The 18,172-nt window shown below is 40.7% G+C and overlaps 5 protein-coding genes, 1 long non-coding RNA gene and 1 pseudogene across 10 annotated transcripts; 4 read left to right on the top strand and 3 right to left on the bottom strand.

Moving 5' to 3' along the window:
* Window positions 1-308: 308 nt before the first annotated feature.
* On the top strand, window positions 309-2,119 carry LOC124341267 (serine/arginine-rich splicing factor 1-like). The gene is made up of 6 exons (XM_046794292.1): window positions 309-658; window positions 715-819; window positions 948-1,081; window positions 1,143-1,315; window positions 1,374-1,416; window positions 1,477-2,119. The coding sequence occupies exons 1-6, from the start codon at window positions 489-491 to the stop codon at window positions 1,638-1,640; spliced, it is 789 nt and encodes a 262-aa protein (XP_046650248.1). The 5' UTR covers window positions 309-488; the 3' UTR covers window positions 1,641-2,119.
* A 705-nt stretch (window positions 2,120-2,824) lies between these two features.
* LOC124340991 (U4/U6 small nuclear ribonucleoprotein Prp3-like) lies at window positions 2,825-5,337 on the top strand. 2 transcript variants are annotated; one of them, XM_046793857.1, is made up of 3 exons: window positions 2,825-2,999; window positions 3,162-3,243; window positions 3,430-5,337. In XM_046793857.1, the coding sequence occupies exon 3, from the start codon at window positions 3,466-3,468 to the stop codon at window positions 5,230-5,232; it is 1,767 nt and encodes a 588-aa protein (XP_046649813.1). In that variant the 5' UTR covers window positions 2,825-2,999; window positions 3,162-3,243; window positions 3,430-3,465; the 3' UTR covers window positions 5,233-5,337. The 2 variants fall into 2 exon arrangements, with proteins under 2 accessions (XP_046649813.1, XP_046649812.1); XM_046793856.1 differs by having other exon boundaries at window positions 2,973-3,045.
* Window positions 5,310-8,452, bottom strand: LOC124341130 (zinc transporter ZIP3-like). The gene is made up of 3 exons (XM_046794075.1): window positions 6,628-8,452; window positions 5,672-6,542; window positions 5,310-5,541 (listed from the first exon to the last, which is right to left on the bottom strand). The coding sequence occupies exons 1-3, from the start codon at window positions 6,868-6,870 to the stop codon at window positions 5,432-5,434; spliced, it is 1,224 nt and encodes a 407-aa protein (XP_046650031.1). The 5' UTR covers window positions 6,871-8,452; the 3' UTR covers window positions 5,310-5,431.
* Window positions 8,453-8,554: 102 nt separating this feature from the next.
* On the bottom strand, window positions 8,555-10,445 carry LOC124340726 (annotated as a pseudogene).
* Window positions 10,446-11,403: 958 nt separating this feature from the next.
* LOC124341494 lies at window positions 11,404-12,437 on the top strand. Its single transcript, XR_006918364.1, has 2 exons — window positions 11,404-11,714; window positions 11,784-12,437. It is a non-coding gene; the product is annotated as an uncharacterized LOC124341494 (long non-coding RNA).
* Window positions 11,781-15,577, bottom strand: LOC124341171 (EEF1A lysine methyltransferase 2-like). 4 transcript variants are annotated; one of them, XM_046794143.1, is made up of 8 exons: window positions 15,470-15,577; window positions 15,279-15,392; window positions 15,152-15,207; window positions 14,972-15,093; window positions 14,766-14,870; window positions 14,463-14,691; window positions 14,334-14,381; window positions 13,652-13,803 (listed from the first exon to the last, which is right to left on the bottom strand). In XM_046794143.1, exons 2-8 carry the CDS (start codon window positions 15,347-15,349, stop codon window positions 13,775-13,777), a joined length of 660 nt encoding a protein of 219 aa, XP_046650099.1. In that variant the 5' UTR covers window positions 15,350-15,392; window positions 15,470-15,577; the 3' UTR covers window positions 13,652-13,774. The 4 variants fall into 4 exon arrangements, with proteins under 4 accessions (XP_046650097.1, XP_046650096.1, XP_046650099.1 ...); XM_046794142.1 differs by lacking the exon at window positions 13,652-13,803 and having other exon boundaries at window positions 14,266-14,381; XM_046794141.1 differs by lacking the exons at window positions 14,766-14,870; window positions 14,972-15,093; window positions 15,152-15,207; window positions 15,279-15,392; window positions 15,470-15,577 and adding exons at window positions 11,781-12,690; window positions 12,753-13,503 and having other exon boundaries at window positions 13,561-13,803; window positions 14,463-14,534.
* Window positions 15,578-15,804: 227 nt separating this feature from the next.
* Window positions 15,805-17,885, top strand: LOC124341393 (coiled-coil domain-containing protein 12-like). The gene is made up of 4 exons (XM_046794489.1): window positions 15,805-15,991; window positions 16,723-16,885; window positions 17,357-17,495; window positions 17,583-17,885. The coding sequence occupies exons 2-4, from the start codon at window positions 16,734-16,736 to the stop codon at window positions 17,754-17,756; spliced, it is 465 nt and encodes a 154-aa protein (XP_046650445.1). The 5' UTR covers window positions 15,805-15,991; window positions 16,723-16,733; the 3' UTR covers window positions 17,757-17,885.
* The last annotated feature ends 287 nt before the right edge of the window (window positions 17,886-18,172 follow it).

Here is an 18,172-nt window from a genome sequence, read left to right on the forward strand (position 1 = left end):
CAAAGAAGTACTCAAGATAACAAGCATAATTTTGAGATAACTGAGTTAACCATTGATAGCTGTGGTTCGGTCTTCGGTTTGCGCTTACTAGAGTGCCACCGTGTTCACTTTGAAACCTAATTATTCAAAAAGCCACTAATATGAACTTATTTCAAATTAATTTTCATCCGCGATTTATTTGCTAGATTTATTTTTACAGGCAAACAAAAAAAAATTAAAATCACAAAAATAGTAACTACACTCTGGTAACTATAAAAAAAAAAGACAAAAAATAAAAATAAAAGCGTATCAACTTGCTGATCTGGCAATGCTCCATGGCTGACGCCATTACCCGTTCAGAAAAATTTACGGCATTTTTCTGTTTGACAAGGGGCGCCTAACACCCAAGACTACTGTGACGTCTTTTTTCGAAAAAGCAAATTCCGTATTCGAATTCGATTTAACATACACATTTGGCAACTAACCGTAAGTGACAAAAAACAGTCAGTATGTCAAGTTCTCGCAACAATGAAGCCAGAATCTACGTCGGTAACTTGCCACCCGACATTCGTACCAAGGACATTGAAGACTTATTCTACAAATTTGGAAAGATTGCATACATTGATTTAAAGAACCGACGAGGACCTCCTTTTGCTTTTGTTGAATTTGAAGATCCCAGGTATGTTGCATGGCAATATTTGTTTCCTTGTTTAGTTAATTTCAAGCACTTTATAGGGATGCTGAGGATGCTGTGCATGCTCGTGATGGCTATGACTATGATGGATATCGTTTGAGAGTGGAATTTCCAAGAGGATCACAGAATTCTGGTGGTGGACACAGGTCAGTTTTTCTATGCTCACATACCATATTTGTAATTTAGTTGTGATTGTTTTATTTTGCTGGTAAAAGAAATTATGACAAACAAGTAAAAATCCTAATTTAATTTTTCATAATATTTATTTTTTTAGGGGTAGTGGTGGTCGAAGTGGAGGAAGAGGTGGTGATGGAGGTAGAGGTGGGGGTGATGGTGGTGGTAGCAATGGTGGAGGCAGGAGTCGAGGGCCACCAGCAAGAAGAACAAATTACAGAGTCATTGTAACTGGTGAGTTAAACATTTAGTAAAGTTTTAAACCATCATTTAAAGCCACTTTTGATATTCACAGGTCTCCCTCCTACTGGATCATGGCAAGATTTGAAAGATCACATGAGAGAAGCTGGTGATGTGTGTTATGCTGATACCTATAAAGATGGAACTGGAATGGTTGAATTCCTTCGCTACGAGGATATGAAATACGCCATCAAGAAATTAGATGACTCAAGATTCCGATCACATGAGGTATATTTTCTACAAATCTTGATAAACAAAGTTTTCAAAATTATTCGTACGTTTACAGGGAGAAGTATCATATGTGCGCGTTAAGGAAGATAGCGGAGACGGTAAGTTACATTTCAATTTTTGTTTAAAGTAAATATTGACCTTGAATTTTTCTTCTATAGGTCGCAGCGGCGGAACTCGTGATCGATCGCGATCTTATTCTCCAGCCGGTGGTGGCGGCAAAACACGTGGAAGTCGCGGCTCCCCCAGCTATTCCCCCGTTCGTCGTGGTGGTTCATATTCCCGTTCACGCTCACGCTCACCTCGTTCCAGATCACGATCTTAAAAAAGTTATGGAAACGAGAAAAAGGCAAAACTAAACAAAAAGACAAAAGTTGTGCGATGTGGACAACAAAAAGCTTAAGGATTGGAAGGACTGGAGGAGGAAAGGGGTCTTTGGTATTGTCTCCATGGTTCATACTATATTTTCAAAATTCTTAGATGAATAGCAAATCTTTTAAATTGCAAAAACCAATTTTTTTTTTTTTTTACAACAAGCTACATCAAAGATTTCATTTTTTTATGAGAAACTCAAAATATTTTTCTTGGGTTATGATTTTGGCATTTGCAATTATTGCTACTAATCATTCAGTTTCTTCTCGACGTACACGTAATCCTTTTTGGTTTCGAATACCCTCAGAGCTCCCCGATTCCAACCAACTAAATTTTTTTTTTTTTCCGTGAGCAACCTCATCCTTTCCTTTTTCCCCTCCCTCTTGTAATACACAAAATAGCTGTGCGTCGAATAAACATGATTCTCATTTTCTTCCCCTTTCTATTTGTAGCGTACACAGCAAGGTTATTGCTCTCTCTGGATGGGATTGTTGTGGGATTTGGATTGCATTGGATTTGGATTTCATTGGAATGGATTTGGATGGATGCATTGTGGATTGATAGGTGACAGGATCTGGAGGATATGCTGGAAACAGCAACCACTTCTCCTTTGTCTACAACCGTCGTGGTGAATCGCTGTGGACTTGCCGTGTCAGGACCCTTTTATTTTAAAGAGATCTGTTGGACTCCGGCACTTTGGAATTGAGCCCGACCTAAGAGAAGAGTTAACTTAGGATTGCTTACCCTTTGATTTTCAGGCACTTTTTTCATCATCATTCAGAGAAAGAAGAAACCGACGGATGACGACAAAATGGAAATAATACATGCCTTGCAAATGGTGATATTTCCTTGGAGTACAAAGAAATTCCTTCGATGTTTACCGATACTTCTGTTTTCAGCACATTGGAAACAGTATTACCATTTTAATGACAATTTTTTTATGTATGATACGATTTAATACAACCAGTGAAATGTTTTTGAAAAAAAAAATTATGACCCAAAATTATTCTGTTCTCTAGACTAAAACAAAAATTTGATGACGTGTTTAAAATACAAAGTTGCTTTTCGTCTTAAACACAAAGAACAATTAAAACAATTCGCAGTACAGTTACTCACCATAGAAACTGTTTCAGAGAAAAAAATAGGTTGTTTAGTTTAGTTTTAATTTCTTTCTAAATTTATATCTCCTTGGCTTGGAACCAAAAATGAGAACCAAAAATGCTTTGAACTTCAGCGCTTGCTTCTTTTTCTTTTTACGAAAGTCCCAGTACTTCCTCAAGATTCCTCTAGATGGCGTCCTCGCGTTGCTTGGGTAACCAAAAACGTATAATAACGTACAAATTTTCCCCCAAAATAGTGTAATTACACACTTATTTTGAGCATACTAAAAAAAACATATTGTTTGAAATTATATATTTGTACAGCGTTTTGATTTTATTATCTGAATTTCTACGATTTTTCTGTGCATCAATAGGCTCTTATCGGTTGTTAACCGGTCTCTAACAGAGCACGTTTAGACCTGCAGTTACGAACTACAGTGGAAGATTGAAGCATTGGTAAGAATAATTTTAGTTTTTTCTTCAATAAACCGATGATTTTATTTCACAGCTCATTCATCATTTGTCATAGATCAAACATTGTTAGAAGATATTTTCAGTACATTGAAAATTGTCACTATAATAACAATGTAGCAGAATGTTTCCTCTTCAATAAACAACAACTTTTCTTTCTTTTTTTTTTAGGCATCTGTGATATAGGTTTTTTGGGTATTTCCAATCATGGCTACTACAAGCATAAAAAGACCTAAAGAAGAAGATTCACTCGATGGACCTGGTCGAGAAGCAAAAAAGTTAAAATCACGATTCCAGGATGACAGCAATGGAGATGGAAAGAGTGACCAGGATACTACTGAGCAACTCTCTTCTTCTCAGATTAGAGAAATGATGATGAATGCTCAAAAGATGATTGAGGAAAGGAAACGATCTCTCAATCAACCGCCAGCTCTTCTCAAGACTACCCCAGTGCTCTCATCACTTCCAACACCTGTAGCTCCTAAAGCCGTTCCCCCATCTTCAATGGATGAACGGGCCAGAAAGATTGCTGAACTACAGGCTCAAATTCAGTCAAAACTAGCCACCTCCACTTTAGCCACATTGAACTTGAGTCTTCCTAAAACAGCCAGTGTCCCTGCATCAACAGGGGAAGGGTCTAATAATGAGCCAAAACCTGGCCCACTGATTCTCAACGCTGATGGAAGGACAGTTGATGCGACTGGTAAAGAGATTGCCTTGGCCCAATACACACCAACTCTCAAGGCAAACATTCGTGCCAAAAAACGCGAGGTGCTCAAGACTCATATGGGCAAAGGATCTCAACAACAAAGCGAGGAAGCGGGAAATTTGACGGAAAGTCGCTTCTTCGATCCACGTGTTGCAGCCAAATCCTCCGTGAGAACACGCAGAACCTTCCACTTTCACGAGCAGGGCAAATTTCAACAAGTGGCATCTCGAATGCGAATGAAGGCTCAGTTAGACAAATTGCAAAGCGAAATCTCTCAAATTGCCCGTAAGACTGGCATCAATTCAGTCACTGCACTTGCTCTAGTTGCCCCACGAGTTGGCGATCGTCAAGAGGAGGAGGACATTGATTTGGAATGGTGGGACTCGGTCATCTTGCAAACACGAAGCTACGAAGGCGAAGACGGACAGCCCAATTTGCGCCAGGAGACGATTACCAATTTAATCGAACATCCCATCCAAATGCGTGCTCCCACCGATCCGCTGGCCTTGCCGTATTTGCCCGTCTTTCTTACCGAAAAAGAGCGCAAGAAGTTGCGCCGCACTACTCGACGTGAGAATTGGAAGGAGAAACAAGAAAATATCCGTTTGGGACTGGAACCGCCACCTCAAGCAAAAGTTCGAATTTCTAATTTGATGCGCGTGTTGGGCAACGAAGCCATCCAGGATCCAACCAAAATTGAAGCTCACGTCCGCGAGCAAATGGCCAAACGACTTCAAAATCACCAGGAGGCAAATGCCTCTCGAAAGCTGACGGCTGACCAGCGACGCGAAAAGAAGGAGAAAAAGCTCCAAGAAGACACGACAACGAGCGGTGTGCATGTGGCGATTTACCGGATCAAGGATTTGTCCAATTTATCCAAGAAATTCAAAATCGAGACCAATGCCAAGCAGCTTTACATGACGGGATGCGCAGTCATTTTCAAGGACGTTAACGTCGTTATAGTCGAAGGAGGCCCTAAACAGCAGAAGAAGTACAAACGCTTGATGCTCAATCGCATTCGGTGGGAAGAGGACGCCGTCAAGGTTAGCAAACACGACACTGGTTCATCCTCCCAGCCCGAAACGCGGAATTCCTGCCAGCTCGTTTGGGAAGGCACGACCAAACAACGCAATTTTGGTGACCTCATCTTCAAACTTTGCCCATCGGAGGTTGTGGCTCGAGAACATTTTCGCAAACACGGCGTCGAACACTACTGGGACCTGTCTTATTCCACAGCAGTGCTGGAAGAAACTGAAGAAAAGTGATCGGTTTCATTCCGCCATCAACTTTAACTCTTTATTTTTTTCTTTTCATTTTTGAACCAAACGTTCATCTTTGAATATTACCATCAATAAAAAGATTTGTCTTTATTTCTTTTTTTCTTTTTTTGTGTACAAAAACGGGGAATGTTATACAGGTCTTCGCAGGAACATGACAGAATATCCTTTGACGCTGGGCAGCTTTTCAGGCGCTTGGTGAATAGAAGGTGTAACGTGGTGTCGTGACGGGTTGCAAAACAAACGATAGTCCGACAGTTGTTTGTGTTTGGTGATCTGTTGTTGGTTCTCCATGACCTATGACGCAGCATAAGGAAAAAGGTGGTATTTATTAGACTAGTTCGTGATTGTCATTTCTAAAAGATTTTTAATAGTTTCCTTTTCAGCGAAATTGAATTTAGAATTTTTAAAAAAGGAGGAAACTAACCGCCCAAGGCTTCAAGTGATGACAGGAGGACAAAGCCGACGAAAACGGATAAAAGCTTAATTAATCCATTGCCGGATTTCCTTCGCTCGCGTTCCAACACTTCGAGAAATGTGACGTAAAGGAGAGTTCCGGCTGCGACTCCTTGAAGGATGCCGATGGTTAGCGTGTGAGACGGCGTAGGATCTTGAAAATATTCCGTGACGAATATTCCAATCGCCACTCCGATAGGAGTGATAAGACCCAGTGTGACCATGTAGGCAATGTAAATGCCTACACGAATGTGGGAGGCCAACATCTCCATCCCGATACAAAACATGATTGCCAGCTCGTGAACTGTAACGGCTGCAAATAGGAACCAAATGTCCTTCAGAGTTGGCTGCAATCCTATCGCCATTCCTTCGAAAATAGAATGGAACGACAGTGCAAAGACCAACAGGAAGCCGCGTATCGCTGCCGCGATAGATCGTTCTTCCAGGTCCGACAGTATGGGTGGAGGCCCATGGCTATGCCCATGATGGTTGTGTCCATGATGGCTGGAATCGTCAGAATCGTTGTCAGTTCCTTCCTCAGTCACGCGTCTAGTGCCTATGTCCTCTTTAGGCATTGTTATAATCGTCAGCTTGTGGCGATCATCTTCCGAGTCAGATGTGACCATTTTGACAGGACTTTGGCCATTGACCGTAGGAGATCCTGCAGCATTTGCTTTCTTCTTTTTCTTCTTCTTTTCGCCATGACCCATCAACAGTTCTCCGAGTTCTTCAAATAGGTAAACGGCAAAGAAACCTAATACGACGATGCCTTCCGAGAATGGGAATTGTTCCAGAGCTGGATACTGTCCCGATTTAATCACTTTGTCGAACGAATCTCGAACCTGAAACATGTTACGTAATATCGATAAGTTATCAGACAATTTTTCAGACATCTTGACACTAAGCAATGGTTTTATTTGATATTACCTCTGGAATCATGTGAATGAAGCAGGTGGAAAGTAGCAGTCCGGCGCCAAAGCACAAAAAGACAGACATGAACAAATCCACTCGTTTTCGCCGTTTGTTGATTGTTTGCTTTTCAGCAGCTTTCAGGTCTCCACGTTGGCTCCACTTGTCGAGTTTTTGATACACTTTTAAAGGTAACAATCCCGCTCCGAGTCTCAGCACTGCGAGCAGGATCGCAGCACAAATTTTACTGACCAACATCATTTCTTTTTCGGTGGATGAGACGGCAAAATTGATTTAGTGTGACGTCAATGTGAGCAGCTGTCACACAACCAACGTGGCCGAAAGTATTCGGCACACAGCGCCTTGACTGCGTCTCGACAGTCAAGAAAACTTGTTTAATCAACAAATTGTCTTGTTGAGGGTGGGCGTTTCACTGTGCGGATTCTGATTTAAATAAATTAGCTGACGACGACGAGGAACGGCTGGCGGATTGGCGCGTTGCAATTATGGAATAAGGTAATAATCCAATGGTTGCTCAACAGATTCATGACCTAAAGTATACGCCAAGTCACTACTTCTCCACGTGTGCTTGCGATAAAAGATTTGACAAATCACAGACTCAAACAAACAACTACCGTCTGCTCCTTGGTCGTAATTTTTTCGGTTAGCGACAGACACCTGTTGATTGCTGCGGAACGTGAGCGTGTCGATCCGCTCGTTCGCTCGGAATGTTTTCGTCTGACTGGCGATGTCGACAAGACACAACACCCAACTCTCTCTATGCCCCTCCTTCCTTTTTCTTGAGTGTTTTATGTTTCACCCCCAAACGAACCAACAAAAGCGCTTCAACACGATTTTCTCTTTTCCTTGTGTTTCCTCCATTTATTTTGTAGGCTTTTTCTGGCCTCCAAGGTTTCTTTAACGACGCTCTCTCTTTCTTTTTCCTTTGAAGGAGAGACTTTGTACCCTTCGGTTATCACAAAAGATGACCAGAGAATTGAGGGAAGAGTGGTTAGCCGCTAGATGAAGAAGAGAAAAGTACCAATGTTGTTTATTTTAGCTGAATGGCGCGTGACTCGTCCCTGGTAACCACGGCTCCTCTCGGTTCAATATCTCATCATGATTATGCACACACGTACGCACTTTTTTCCCAACTGGGAGCAAACTGTGTTGGTAAAGCCAGAAGGTTTCAGCCAGCCGTTTGTTGATGTCTGGTCCCGGTTCTGGATGGTGTTGCAATATCCCTGCGCTAATGCCAACAGTCAGCAAAATTTGATTTATTAGGAAACGCGTGGCTTTGACATTAATTCACATTCAAATGCTTTTGCCTGTTGAAAAGCGTCTATTTATATAGGAAATGTTCTACTCACGGCCTTTTGTTACTTACTGAAATAATCGTACGTCCCGTGTTTTTTTTTATTATACAACTTCCGAGCGGATGTGAACGGCGCTTTTTACTCTTTGTAGGAAACAGCTAGTAACACGCCCATGATTCGTGATTTGTTTTTTCAACTGCAAACAACAACCAACGTACCCTTCGCTTTCCTTATATGCCCAGCAGCAAACTAACTTATATACAGTAAACACAAATCGAGATTACCTACATATCTTTATCTAACATTTTTGAGTTTAGTGAACCTTAACCTCAACTATTTATCTCATAGGGGAAAACATATGGGAGATAACACCAATTTTCAGTTCAAAAATTTCTTAGAAGTTATGTCTCAGCAACTCGGTTGAACATCACTATGTACGGTCCACTCATTTCAAATTGAGAGAATAACCAACTTGAAATTTAAATAAAAAATCTATCAGGGAAAAACCCAGAATTTCGCTCGAGGATAGAGAAGAAAGAATGCAAGGTTAAGATCTATATTGCATTATGGTTATATACCTAATCTTTATCTTTCCCTGCATGTTGATAACCTCGAAAATGTGGCGCGACCTTATGCTGTGTATCCCCACAAGCACTTTTCAATATTATAAGCTTACATAAACACAATGAGCAAGTAGTTGTGTACAAGGACGACTTTTGTAAGCAATGTCGGACAGTTTCAAATTGTTTGCAGATCCTTGTTTTAGGAGGAACACACTCCATGGAATTCCTATGGGCTTATTTCAAATTTTCGTCAATGATTGGCAGACTTGGCGTACGTGATGTCTGATAAAAGTCTATCTGACGCATTAATCATGGGATTAAAAGGATTTTTCGGTTGTACACTTGTACCTCTTATGCAAACGGCAATTCGATCTTGTGCAATCTCACATAGGTGGCGCATAGCTGTACTTCGCTAACACCACACTCTATATTGAAAATCTCGAAATGGTTCGAAACTTTAACTTTCCGTTAGTAATAAAATCGGGCGATTTATATTGCACCTTACTTCAACTGCCCGATAAAGTGTATTCCCCCCGAGAGAAACTAAGCGATGTCGCGAAGTAGAGAAAATATCGTCTCACTTTCTAAATTCATTGATAATAAAATTAAGCAGAGAAATGAGCCATGACACAGCAAGAAAAAAAGAGAGATTTTTGGAGCAATAACCTCTTCAACATTAGCCATGACAGTGCGAAATGTACCCAGTCTTTGCCAAATATTATTTCGTTGGGGAAATGAAAACCATCCTGGAGTACAATTAACTCAGTCCTTTTATTAGAGGCTAGGGGATTCCCTTTTTCAACTTATGTGTTGTACCTATCAGGAAAATTCAACATTAACAAGCAAGCAGGATGCATATTGTTATAGGGAAAGACTTACTGAAAACTTCTAACGCGGTAAGCGCAAGAAATCCCGTTAAAATGGCAAACAGTTTCTCTAAACCGTTTCCTGGTTTATGGCGTTCACGTTCCAGGATTTCGAAGAACGTGACGTAGAGGAGAGTTCCAGCCGCGATACCTTGCAGAATGGCTATTACTAGCAAATGAGTAGCTGATGGATCATGCGTGGACGTACTCTGTGACGAGAATCCCGACGCCAACACCCACCGACGTGATTAATCCCAACTCTACCATGTAAATGACGTAGAGGAGAACGCGGAGTTTGGACGCCAGCATTTCCATCCCGATGCAGAACATGATAGCAAGTTCGTGAACGATGACGGCGGTGAAAAGAAACCAGACGTCGCTCTGGGTTGGTTGTAAACCGATGGCCATTCCTTCAAAAATCGAATGAAATGACAAGGCGGCCACTAGAAGGAACCCGCGGATCGCCGCAGTGACGGATTTCTGCTCTTCGGCGGATAATGTCGGGCCATGTGATTGAGTGTGTTCTTCGGGAGAGTGGTCTCCGTGACTGCGGTAATTTGGAAGCCCATCATTTCCGTCCTCTGTCTTAAGTAATGGCTGTGTTTTGTTCGGTTCTGTGTTGCAAGGGGTTGTCCTCAAATTCAGCGGGTAGCTTTCGACATTTTTTTGCTTCATCAATCGTTCGGCCAGCACTTCGAGAAAATAAACGATGAAAAATCCTGTGCAGACAGCGATTTCGGCAATGGGGTATCGGTCTAATGTGGACCAGTCACCGACCTTGGACGCTTCTAAAAATGACGTCCTCACCTAATCCAAGAAATCTGTTGCGTCATTATATTAATGGTTTGAATTCAAGGTCTGAAATATACCTCAGGGATCATATGGATGAAACAAGTCGATAAGAGAAGTCCGGCACCGAAGCAAAGGAACATTGACAAAATCAATTCTATTCGACCTCGTCGTCGGATTCCACTTTGTCCTTCGCTGAGACATTTCTCTAATTTTCCGTGAACTTTAAGAGGTAGCAATCCGGCGAAAAGTCTGATCACAGCTAGTAACACAGCTGAACATATTTTATCAACAAGTATCATTATTACTCACCGCAACCGTCTTAACTGAAGTCTATCTAGTATCTAGTTATCAAATAGAATTCAAGCGGGGAAAATAATAACTGGCTCCTATTGGGATCGTCTACTGGCTGAGTCTGAGTATGAAACTTCCCAGTAAGTAATGCGACACCAAAGACGTAAATTTTACGTTTAATAAAATATTCGTTGAAGCGTTGCAACCAAAATCATCATGACGACGTTTTCAAACGGGTATTTTCCAGTTCGACGTTTGGGGTGCCAGCTTAGTCGATAACTAGAATTTCTTTTGTTCAGTTTCAGTTCGTTCCCATCACAGTATACTCTAAAGTGCTGACTGAAAATTTGCAAACAAAAATGCAGAAATCGTTTCTGTTTGTTATTTTCTCCATGGCCTTAGTTTTCGCATGGGTGGAAGCAGGTAATTTTTTAAGTGTTATTATTCAAAAACTAGTTATAAACAATTAAATCTTCTCGTTTCCGCATTTCAGTTACGGAGAAATCCAATCTAACTCATCCACTAATTATGGGGCCGCACTGCCATATTCAACCGGGTGTGGACCAATCCAATTGTTACTGGAAAGGTTCATCGCCATTCTGTGTAAGCGGTGATGCATGTCCGTACGGCTTTTCTTTGATATGCAAACACGCCTGTGGAGACGGGAAATGTTGTTGGACGGGCAACAAGTCCTTGTGCTGCCCAATACCAGGGGAATCCATCTAAAACATAAGCCCATCTTGGCCATCTAAATGTTTTAACCGTTCAAAGTATGCTCTTATATAACCAACGAATACGTACATTTTGAAATACAACTGATATCAAATCACTTTATGTGTGTGCTACACATCGCAACTGCGTAATACGCAAAAGTTTTCTTTAGTACAGGAAGTGATCCTGATAACATTTCATGTGCATATTATGTTGCGTTAAATTAATATTTACAAATATACCAGGATACCGCAAAACTGGATTTAATCTAGACGAGAGGCTTATGGCGACACGGAGGTTATGACCGGCATTTTCGCTCAATACCTGTACAGAACCAGTATTAATTTAATCACTATTAATAAGGCAGGTGCCATCTCATCATGTGATGAAAGTTATTGTGTCATCTTTTGAAATATGTAAATACGCATCGAGATCGAATACCAAACGTTCAGTCTAAATTTATACCTTGAAGGTGTTTGTTTAGCCTTATTCTATTGAGCTGAAAATGCAAAAATCTGTTTTGTTTGTTTTCGCTGTTCTCTTAGTTCTATCATGGGTTCAAGCAGGTATTTTAGCACATCATTTATTACATTGAGTTAAGGGAATTCAAAAATGTAATTCTTGATTTTATTCAGATCTAGCGAAATCTGTCGCACAATTTAAGGGACTGCAATGTCATATAAAAGACGACGTGGACAGATCGAATTTCTACTGGAAAGGAACATCGCCAATTTGTTCGACAAGCAACGAATGTCCGACCGGATTTATTTTGGTATGCAAAGACGGTTGTGGAGACGGAAAATGTTGCGTGACCGGCGTAAATGCCTGGTGTTGTCCTATTCCTAAACCAGCGACACCATAATAGAAACCCGTTCAAAACTGATACAAATTGAATGCCAACCATGAGTAGATCAAATTGCATACTGTATGTGCGTACAATTGTATACCCTTTTTCTGAAAACAACACATTTTGAATTAGAAACATTTTGAAGTTGTGCTATCAATTATTCTCTTTGGCGCTTATCTTTTGAGCAGAAAACAATGGTCTGCACTCTATATTATTATGCTGCTAAACAAAAATTTTTATTTGGGCACCAATTAAATTCAATTGAAACTTTACAGACATTATGCTTCGATAAAAATTAAGAATTGGAATTCATCAACCGCGTATTTCACAGAATTGGAGGTCCGATTCTTTCGGCGCATCTTACTTCGCTCTATACGAGATCAGAAGAAATTTGCAATTGCGGATTGAATAATTATCGAAGGACAATTTTGATTATGCAGGATTAAACATTTCTAATTGAAAGTAATAAGGATTGTTTGATAATAAGCAAACCATTTTCCGTTCTCGTCGGTTACCGTGCATTTGGAAGAAGGATGACTAAGCTAGCGTAACATTAAGAAAAGCTAAAGTGGCGTTAAGAATATCTGGTAGATCCAACGTTGTTTCTTCAAACGATTCGACAGACGACTGATTCATTGCAACGTAATCGACTGGAGGATATGGCGTGGTACTTGTAGTAGTTTCATGTTGTCCAGCTACATTTACAAAATTCAAGTCAATGAAAGTTTGTGCTGTTAAGGTAATGATTAAAACTTACTAAACGTTTCCATGGTAGTAAGTAAGAAAAATCCGATGGCGATGGCTGCTAATTTAACAAGGCCGTTTCCTGGTTTATGGCGTTCACGTTCCAGCACTTCAAGGAACGTGACGTAGAGAAGAGTTCCAGTGGCGATACCTTGCAGAATGGCAATGCCTAGCAAATGGGTAGCCGATGGATCATGGACGTACTCTGTGACGAGAATCCCGACGCCAACACCCACCGACGTGATTAATCCCAACTCTACCATGTAAATGACGTAGAGGAGAACGCGGAGTTTGGACGCCAGCATCTCCATCCCGATGCAGAACATGATAGCAAGTTCGTGAACGATGACGGCAGTGAAAAGAAACCAGACGTCGCTCTGCGTTGGTTGTAAACCGATGGCCATTCCTTCAAAAATCGAATGAAATGACAAGGCGGCCACTAGAAGGAACCCGCGGATCGCAGCAGTGACGGATTTCTGCTCTTCGGCGGATAATGTCGGGCCATGTGAATGAGCATGGTCTCCGTGACTGTGATGAATGCTACTTCTTCTACCGCCATCCAGGCCGAGTAACGACTGAGATTTGGCTGGGACCATTTCATGGCTCGTTTCTACAGGTGGATCATGTTTGATCAGTTTTTCCCCTAATTCTTCTAGTAGGTAAACGGCAAAGAAACCTATGCAGATGACAATTTCGGCAAAAGGAAACTGTTCCAATATAGGCCAATTACCAACCTTCGATGCCTGAACGAAAGACACCCTTACCTAAATCAGGAATTAATGTGTCTTATGTTTTCTGCTTAAATTCAAGATGTAAAATACCTCTGGGACCATGTGAACGAAGCAGGTGGATAAGAGCAGTCCAGCACCAAAGCAAAGGAACATGGACAGAAACAATTCTACGCGATCCCTTCGTCGACTTCCATTTTGCCCTTCACCGCGGCGACTCCACTTCTCCAGCTTTCGGTGGACTTTTAGTGGTAGCAGTCCAGCAAATAGTCTGAATACAGCCAGAAGGACGGCTGAGCATATTTTACTAACCAGCAGCATTTTCACCTGAGACAACTAAAGAAATAAAACAGAGAAATTTAGAAGCGTTCAATCAAGAGGCTATTGTAAATGTTTTTCTTGCTAGACGGACATAGATGTCCTAGATGATGTCTTCCGACGTTATTATGTCGATTTATCCCCTTCTGGCAGCAATTCTTATCTCTCTGAGGGCTTCCAGAAATGTCTATCTGTTTCTGCTTTAGCTGTTAATAATAATTGCTAGCTAGAATTCCCCTCTAACCTATTTCACGACTTGCTCTCAATAGAACTGCATTCTTAACGAAGCTAACACAATATAGATAACTTTAGGAAAGGCCAACTATGGTCTACGTGACTACCGACTAGTATATGATACGTGAGCACGAGTGAAATATCGTTTTCATAATTGATCACGTATATCTCACCTTTTCTCTGTTGATTGCCTTTTAAGTGGCGTAAGTTCTACGCTTTAAGCAGAAAAGTTTCAAAACAAATTAATTGCTTTCGACTTTTGTATTAAATCTTCTTTCGGAAGACGACAACGCTAACTTTGTTACCTTGCTTACCTCCAAACTGCAGTGAAGGAGTTGGTAGAACTTCCGTGCGACTATAGTCTGAAAAATTAAGGAAGCAATAAGTAATGCATCAACATAAATTCGAAGGAAACAATCGAAAGTTCAAAATCAATTCAGTACGTGTTGCCATGTGATGCACAATCTCCTCGCTCGTCCAATTGCAAGTAGTTATGAGAAAGAGTCCGTTTTCCTTCAACAGACTGCATGTAGTTTTGAGGTAGCGCTCACGGATCGCTGAGCCAAAGTCTTCCATCAGCGAAATGGCATCAAACGTCCCTTTATCCAGCAGTAAATCATATTTCATGTGGTCATGAGGATCAGCCAAATCGTCGCTAAGCACATCCATGGTCTGAATCGTGAATGTGGGATTTTAAAATTATTCTTCAAAAATCAAGTATATTAATCATAAAACTATTTAACAACCTTATAATAAATTTTTGCTTGCCGACTGTCTGCAATGGCTCTGGCTAAGACGACAGCCGATTCCGAGTAATCGACCCCAACGAGATTATGGAATCCTTTTTGAGCCTGCACATTGCACAATAGTTACATTTTATTGCTGAAACAACTTCCACAAGCAGTTTTATTTTGAAATATTGCTAGGCTAAGACAACAAGTAAAGTAGTTACCAATTGGATAAGAAGTACACCATTACCACAGCCAAGATCTAGAATGCTCATATTTTTTTCGAACTTGTCTGCAACCCATTTTACAATTGTATCCATGATTCTTTTTCCAAACCATATTTCTTCTAATAAAACATGATTGATGGTAAGTTCCTAGATGAAGAATCATTATTTAATATTCACCGATATCCCCATGATCTTTGAAGTTTTCAAGCTCTGTGATGTACTGCTGGTCCCAACTGAAATATTTTACAAAACAGCTTGTTAGTGAAGAGAAATGTTGAGTTTAAATAGCACCTTGAAGACCCACAAGTTCTTGGTTCCAAATATTGATGATGGGACATCATTATCACTTTCTTCATCTGATTTGTCTGATTCCATTGTAAATCCAAGGGACACAAAATTTCAAAGATCTTCTTGCGTGCTGTTTACAAGGATACATTTATTAGAAGTTTGGTAAGCGAATAAAATTCATTACAGAGGTTTAACTTTTCGACTTACCGTGGTTCTTTTACTATTATTAATTATTTAATTATAAACGAGAGGGAAGAAGATGTGAATTCAAAATTTGTCTCCTCTCCCCTCGTGCATATTGTTGTGACGTCAAAAAGCAACCTAATTCAAATTATTCTCGTTAGATGGCTTCACTCTCTGAAAAAGAATAATTTTTAAAAGAAAAACCTTAACAAAAAATTGTAAATAATAATTGAGATTAATAATTAAAAATAAGCTTCAAAGCAATGAATCTGATATTTTTTTTCTTCTTACCTAGTAAAATGCGTTTTATTTCATCGCGAAACAGGAACACGAATCAAATACGATCCGTTTGGCGGGACATGTGGTCTGGCAACCTACTGTCTGACAGCCGAAAACTCGGCGTAGTCGGCGCCTTGCAAGTTGAAATTATAAACTTCTCGTGTGGGATTCTTTATTTGTGTGGTTTATGAATTTTATAGCTTATTTGAACTTCAAGACTTCAGAATAAGATCTTGTGTATACTGTCTTAGAAAAAACAATTATCAGGTAAATTTGTCTTGCTCGTTGTCCATTATTTTCGTCGTGTGCAACAAATGTGCAACAGAATGTTCGATTTGGCATAGTAGTTCAATATCATTATTAACTGGTTGACCACTTACTGAAATTCTTTACAGTAACTTAAATAAAGTATCATCTATTTTCCCAGACAATGAATTATTCAAAATACCAGATAACTGTTATCTTAATTCGTTTTGGTATGTTTCCTCGTTGCATGAAATATTTGCATGCCATATCTTACACCATACTTAAAGCATTGTTTACATTACTTGATCATTGATTGCAAATCACCAATTTGAATACTGAGGTAACTCTTTACAAAGAGTCTTTTTCAGATCTTAACGATAAAGTCAAATAGCTGTGTTGAATATGTGAATTTCCAGTGAATTAATAGCAGTTGGAAATTCTTTGTTTCTATTTCTCTCGACTTTTTTCGTTTGGCACGTGAATTGTAATTGGTGTAATAGGAAAGACACTCTGCTAAAGCTTGAGAACCGTCTCCTAGCTACTGAAATTTCTCGTAATCAACCTTAGCAAGTTTATTTTGAGATTGAAGATTCGGAGCAAGCCATGCGTAAGCTAACTAAAGTGGCAGCATTTTAGTAACTAACGATATATACACTCAGAGTAAAGCTAGTCTGTGAGAAACGCCGAGCAAGCCGTGAGTAGTCTGAAACCAACTTGTCTGATGTTTATTTTCCCTTTTCTTGTGCCTTTAGGGACGTTGACGATGGAAGATGAAAAGTTGGCGACTGGAGAGGAGGCGGCGAATTTGGAGAACGAGGCCTTGAAACGCAAGAAACGAATCGAAGCATTGAGGCAACTCAAGGAGCAGCAGACGAGGCAATCGAGCACCGAGGCTCAGCAACAGTCGCTACCCAGGTATCCATCAATAAGCAACTACATAAATAACATATTATCAAACCGGAAAGTTGGCTTGGCAGCGGATGGAAATAAACTGAATTGGTAAAGAGATTTTCAAACGAGTAAAGCTTGCGATCAATACGGAAATGCTCAAGCTCAGGAGTCTAGCTGGCAGGAGCTATTGCAGATGGCAATCCGAAACGTGTTGTAAGTTTAACTATGTTTAATTGGATGGCTGCAACTTTCGATGCAAAAGACCAAGAACTGCACTACGCACATCGCGCACAAAACTGAAGCAAAGGTTATAGGAGAGGAATCATTTCTCAATTATTCACTAGAAGCAAGTTCTAGCAGAGCAACCCGTCTAGTATTGTTGCTAAACTATGCATTACTTGCTGCCGGAAACAAATTTTCTTTTGTTTCCTTCCCCTCGTTTTCATATTGTTTGTTTTTCTCTTTTCTTTTTTTCTTTCAAAATATTCCTACCAGACCCGTGTTCCGAAGTTACCGGCCACTCGACGAGGAGCTGAAAAAGTCCAGCGTTCCCCTGGCCGAACCTGAAGAAGTTGACCACATCATCACCAAAGAGTTGGACAAAGCCGCAGATCCACCTGTCCTGGAAGAAATCGTACGTAATCGAATGGGAGGAATCAAGTGAATCGATCCCCAATATTAGCCGCCTTTTATTTACTTTCTCCGCAAACTGATTGGATAGGATCTGGTTAACTTGGCTCCAAGGAAGCCCGACTGGGACCTGAAGCGCGACGTAGCCAAAAAGCTGGCCAAACTGGAGAAGCGTACCCAAAGGGCCATTGCCGTCCTCATCCGAGAAAGGCTAATAGAGACAAAACAGGACGACCTGGCCGCAGCCGTGAATGCCCTCAACTGACAAGTAGAAGAAGAAAAATGGCCCCCCCCCCCTTCTCTTATCTTTCAACCACCACCACCTTAAACTTCATCAATGAAATATCGTAATAAAGAAATACACGCAAGAGTGGCACCACGTCCGACCAAGAAACAGGTATTACCGTAACGGAATTATGTTAACTGGATTTCCCGACTGATGACGCACAAGGGAGAGGAGAACTGGAGAAGGGAGCAGGGCCGACTCCGTTGGTGATGAATGCAACTGGTGCACGGCAGCGCCCAGTCAACTGAATTTTGAGCAAGACAGACGCACATACACACACGCACGCAGAGTCAATTGAGAAAAGAAAAAAATAGGAAAGAAGAAAGATTGAAGAGAGAAACTGGGCCTGATTCTTCAATCCAGCAGCCTGGGCGTTTCGACTGACGTCACAGGTC

This window comes from Daphnia pulicaria, chromosome 5 (genome assembly GCF_021234035.1).
Source record: "Daphnia pulicaria isolate SC F1-1A chromosome 5, SC_F0-13Bv2, whole genome shotgun sequence".
Lineage (NCBI taxonomy): Eukaryota > Metazoa > Arthropoda > Branchiopoda > Diplostraca > Daphniidae > Daphnia > Daphnia pulicaria.

What these genes read in the sequence shown, in the direction of transcription:
- LOC124341130 (XM_046794075.1), bottom strand. Translation starts at nt 6,870, where the DNA reads ATGATGTTGGTCAGTAAAATTTGTGCTGCGATCCTGCTCGCAGTGCTG. An exon ending in TCATTCACATGATTCCAGAG is followed by an intron (nt 6,543 to 6,627) that starts GTAATATCAAAT and finishes AACATGTTTCAG; the next exon opens with GTTCGAGATTCGTTCGACAA. An exon ending in ATCACTTGAAGCCTTGGGCG is followed by an intron (nt 5,542 to 5,671) that starts GTTAGTTTCCTC and finishes GCTGCGTCATAG; the next exon opens with GTCATGGAGAACCAACAACA.
- LOC124341267 (XM_046794292.1), top strand. Translation starts at nt 489, where the DNA reads ATGTCAAGTTCTCGCAACAATGAAGCCAGAATCTACGTCGGTAACTTG. An exon ending in GTTGAATTTGAAGATCCCAG is followed by an intron (nt 659 to 714) that starts GTATGTTGCATG and finishes AGCACTTTATAG; the next exon opens with GGATGCTGAGGATGCTGTGC. An exon ending in TTACAGAGTCATTGTAACTG is followed by an intron (nt 1,082 to 1,142) that starts GTGAGTTAAACA and finishes TGATATTCACAG; the next exon opens with GTCTCCCTCCTACTGGATCA.
- LOC124341171 (XM_046794141.1), bottom strand. Translation starts at nt 13,788, where the DNA reads ATGCTGCTGGTTAGTAAAATATGCTCAGCCGTCCTTCTGGCTGTATTC. An exon ending in TCGTTCACATGGTCCCAGAG is followed by an intron (nt 13,504 to 13,560) that starts GTATTTTACATC and finishes TTCCTGATTTAG; the next exon opens with GTAAGGGTGTCTTTCGTTCA. An exon ending in TACTACCATGGAAACGTTTA is followed by an intron (nt 12,691 to 12,752) that starts GTAAGTTTTAAT and finishes TTGTAAATGTAG; the next exon opens with CTGGACAACATGAAACTACT.
- LOC124340991 (XM_046793857.1), top strand. Translation starts at nt 3,466, where the DNA reads ATGGCTACTACAAGCATAAAAAGACCTAAAGAAGAAGATTCACTCGAT.
- LOC124341393 (XM_046794489.1), top strand. Translation starts at nt 16,734, where the DNA reads ATGGAAGATGAAAAGTTGGCGACTGGAGAGGAGGCGGCGAATTTGGAG. An exon ending in CAGCAACAGTCGCTACCCAG is followed by an intron (nt 16,886 to 17,356) that starts GTATCCATCAAT and finishes TATTCCTACCAG; the next exon opens with ACCCGTGTTCCGAAGTTACC. An exon ending in CACCTGTCCTGGAAGAAATC is followed by an intron (nt 17,496 to 17,582) that starts GTACGTAATCGA and finishes CTGATTGGATAG; the next exon opens with GATCTGGTTAACTTGGCTCC.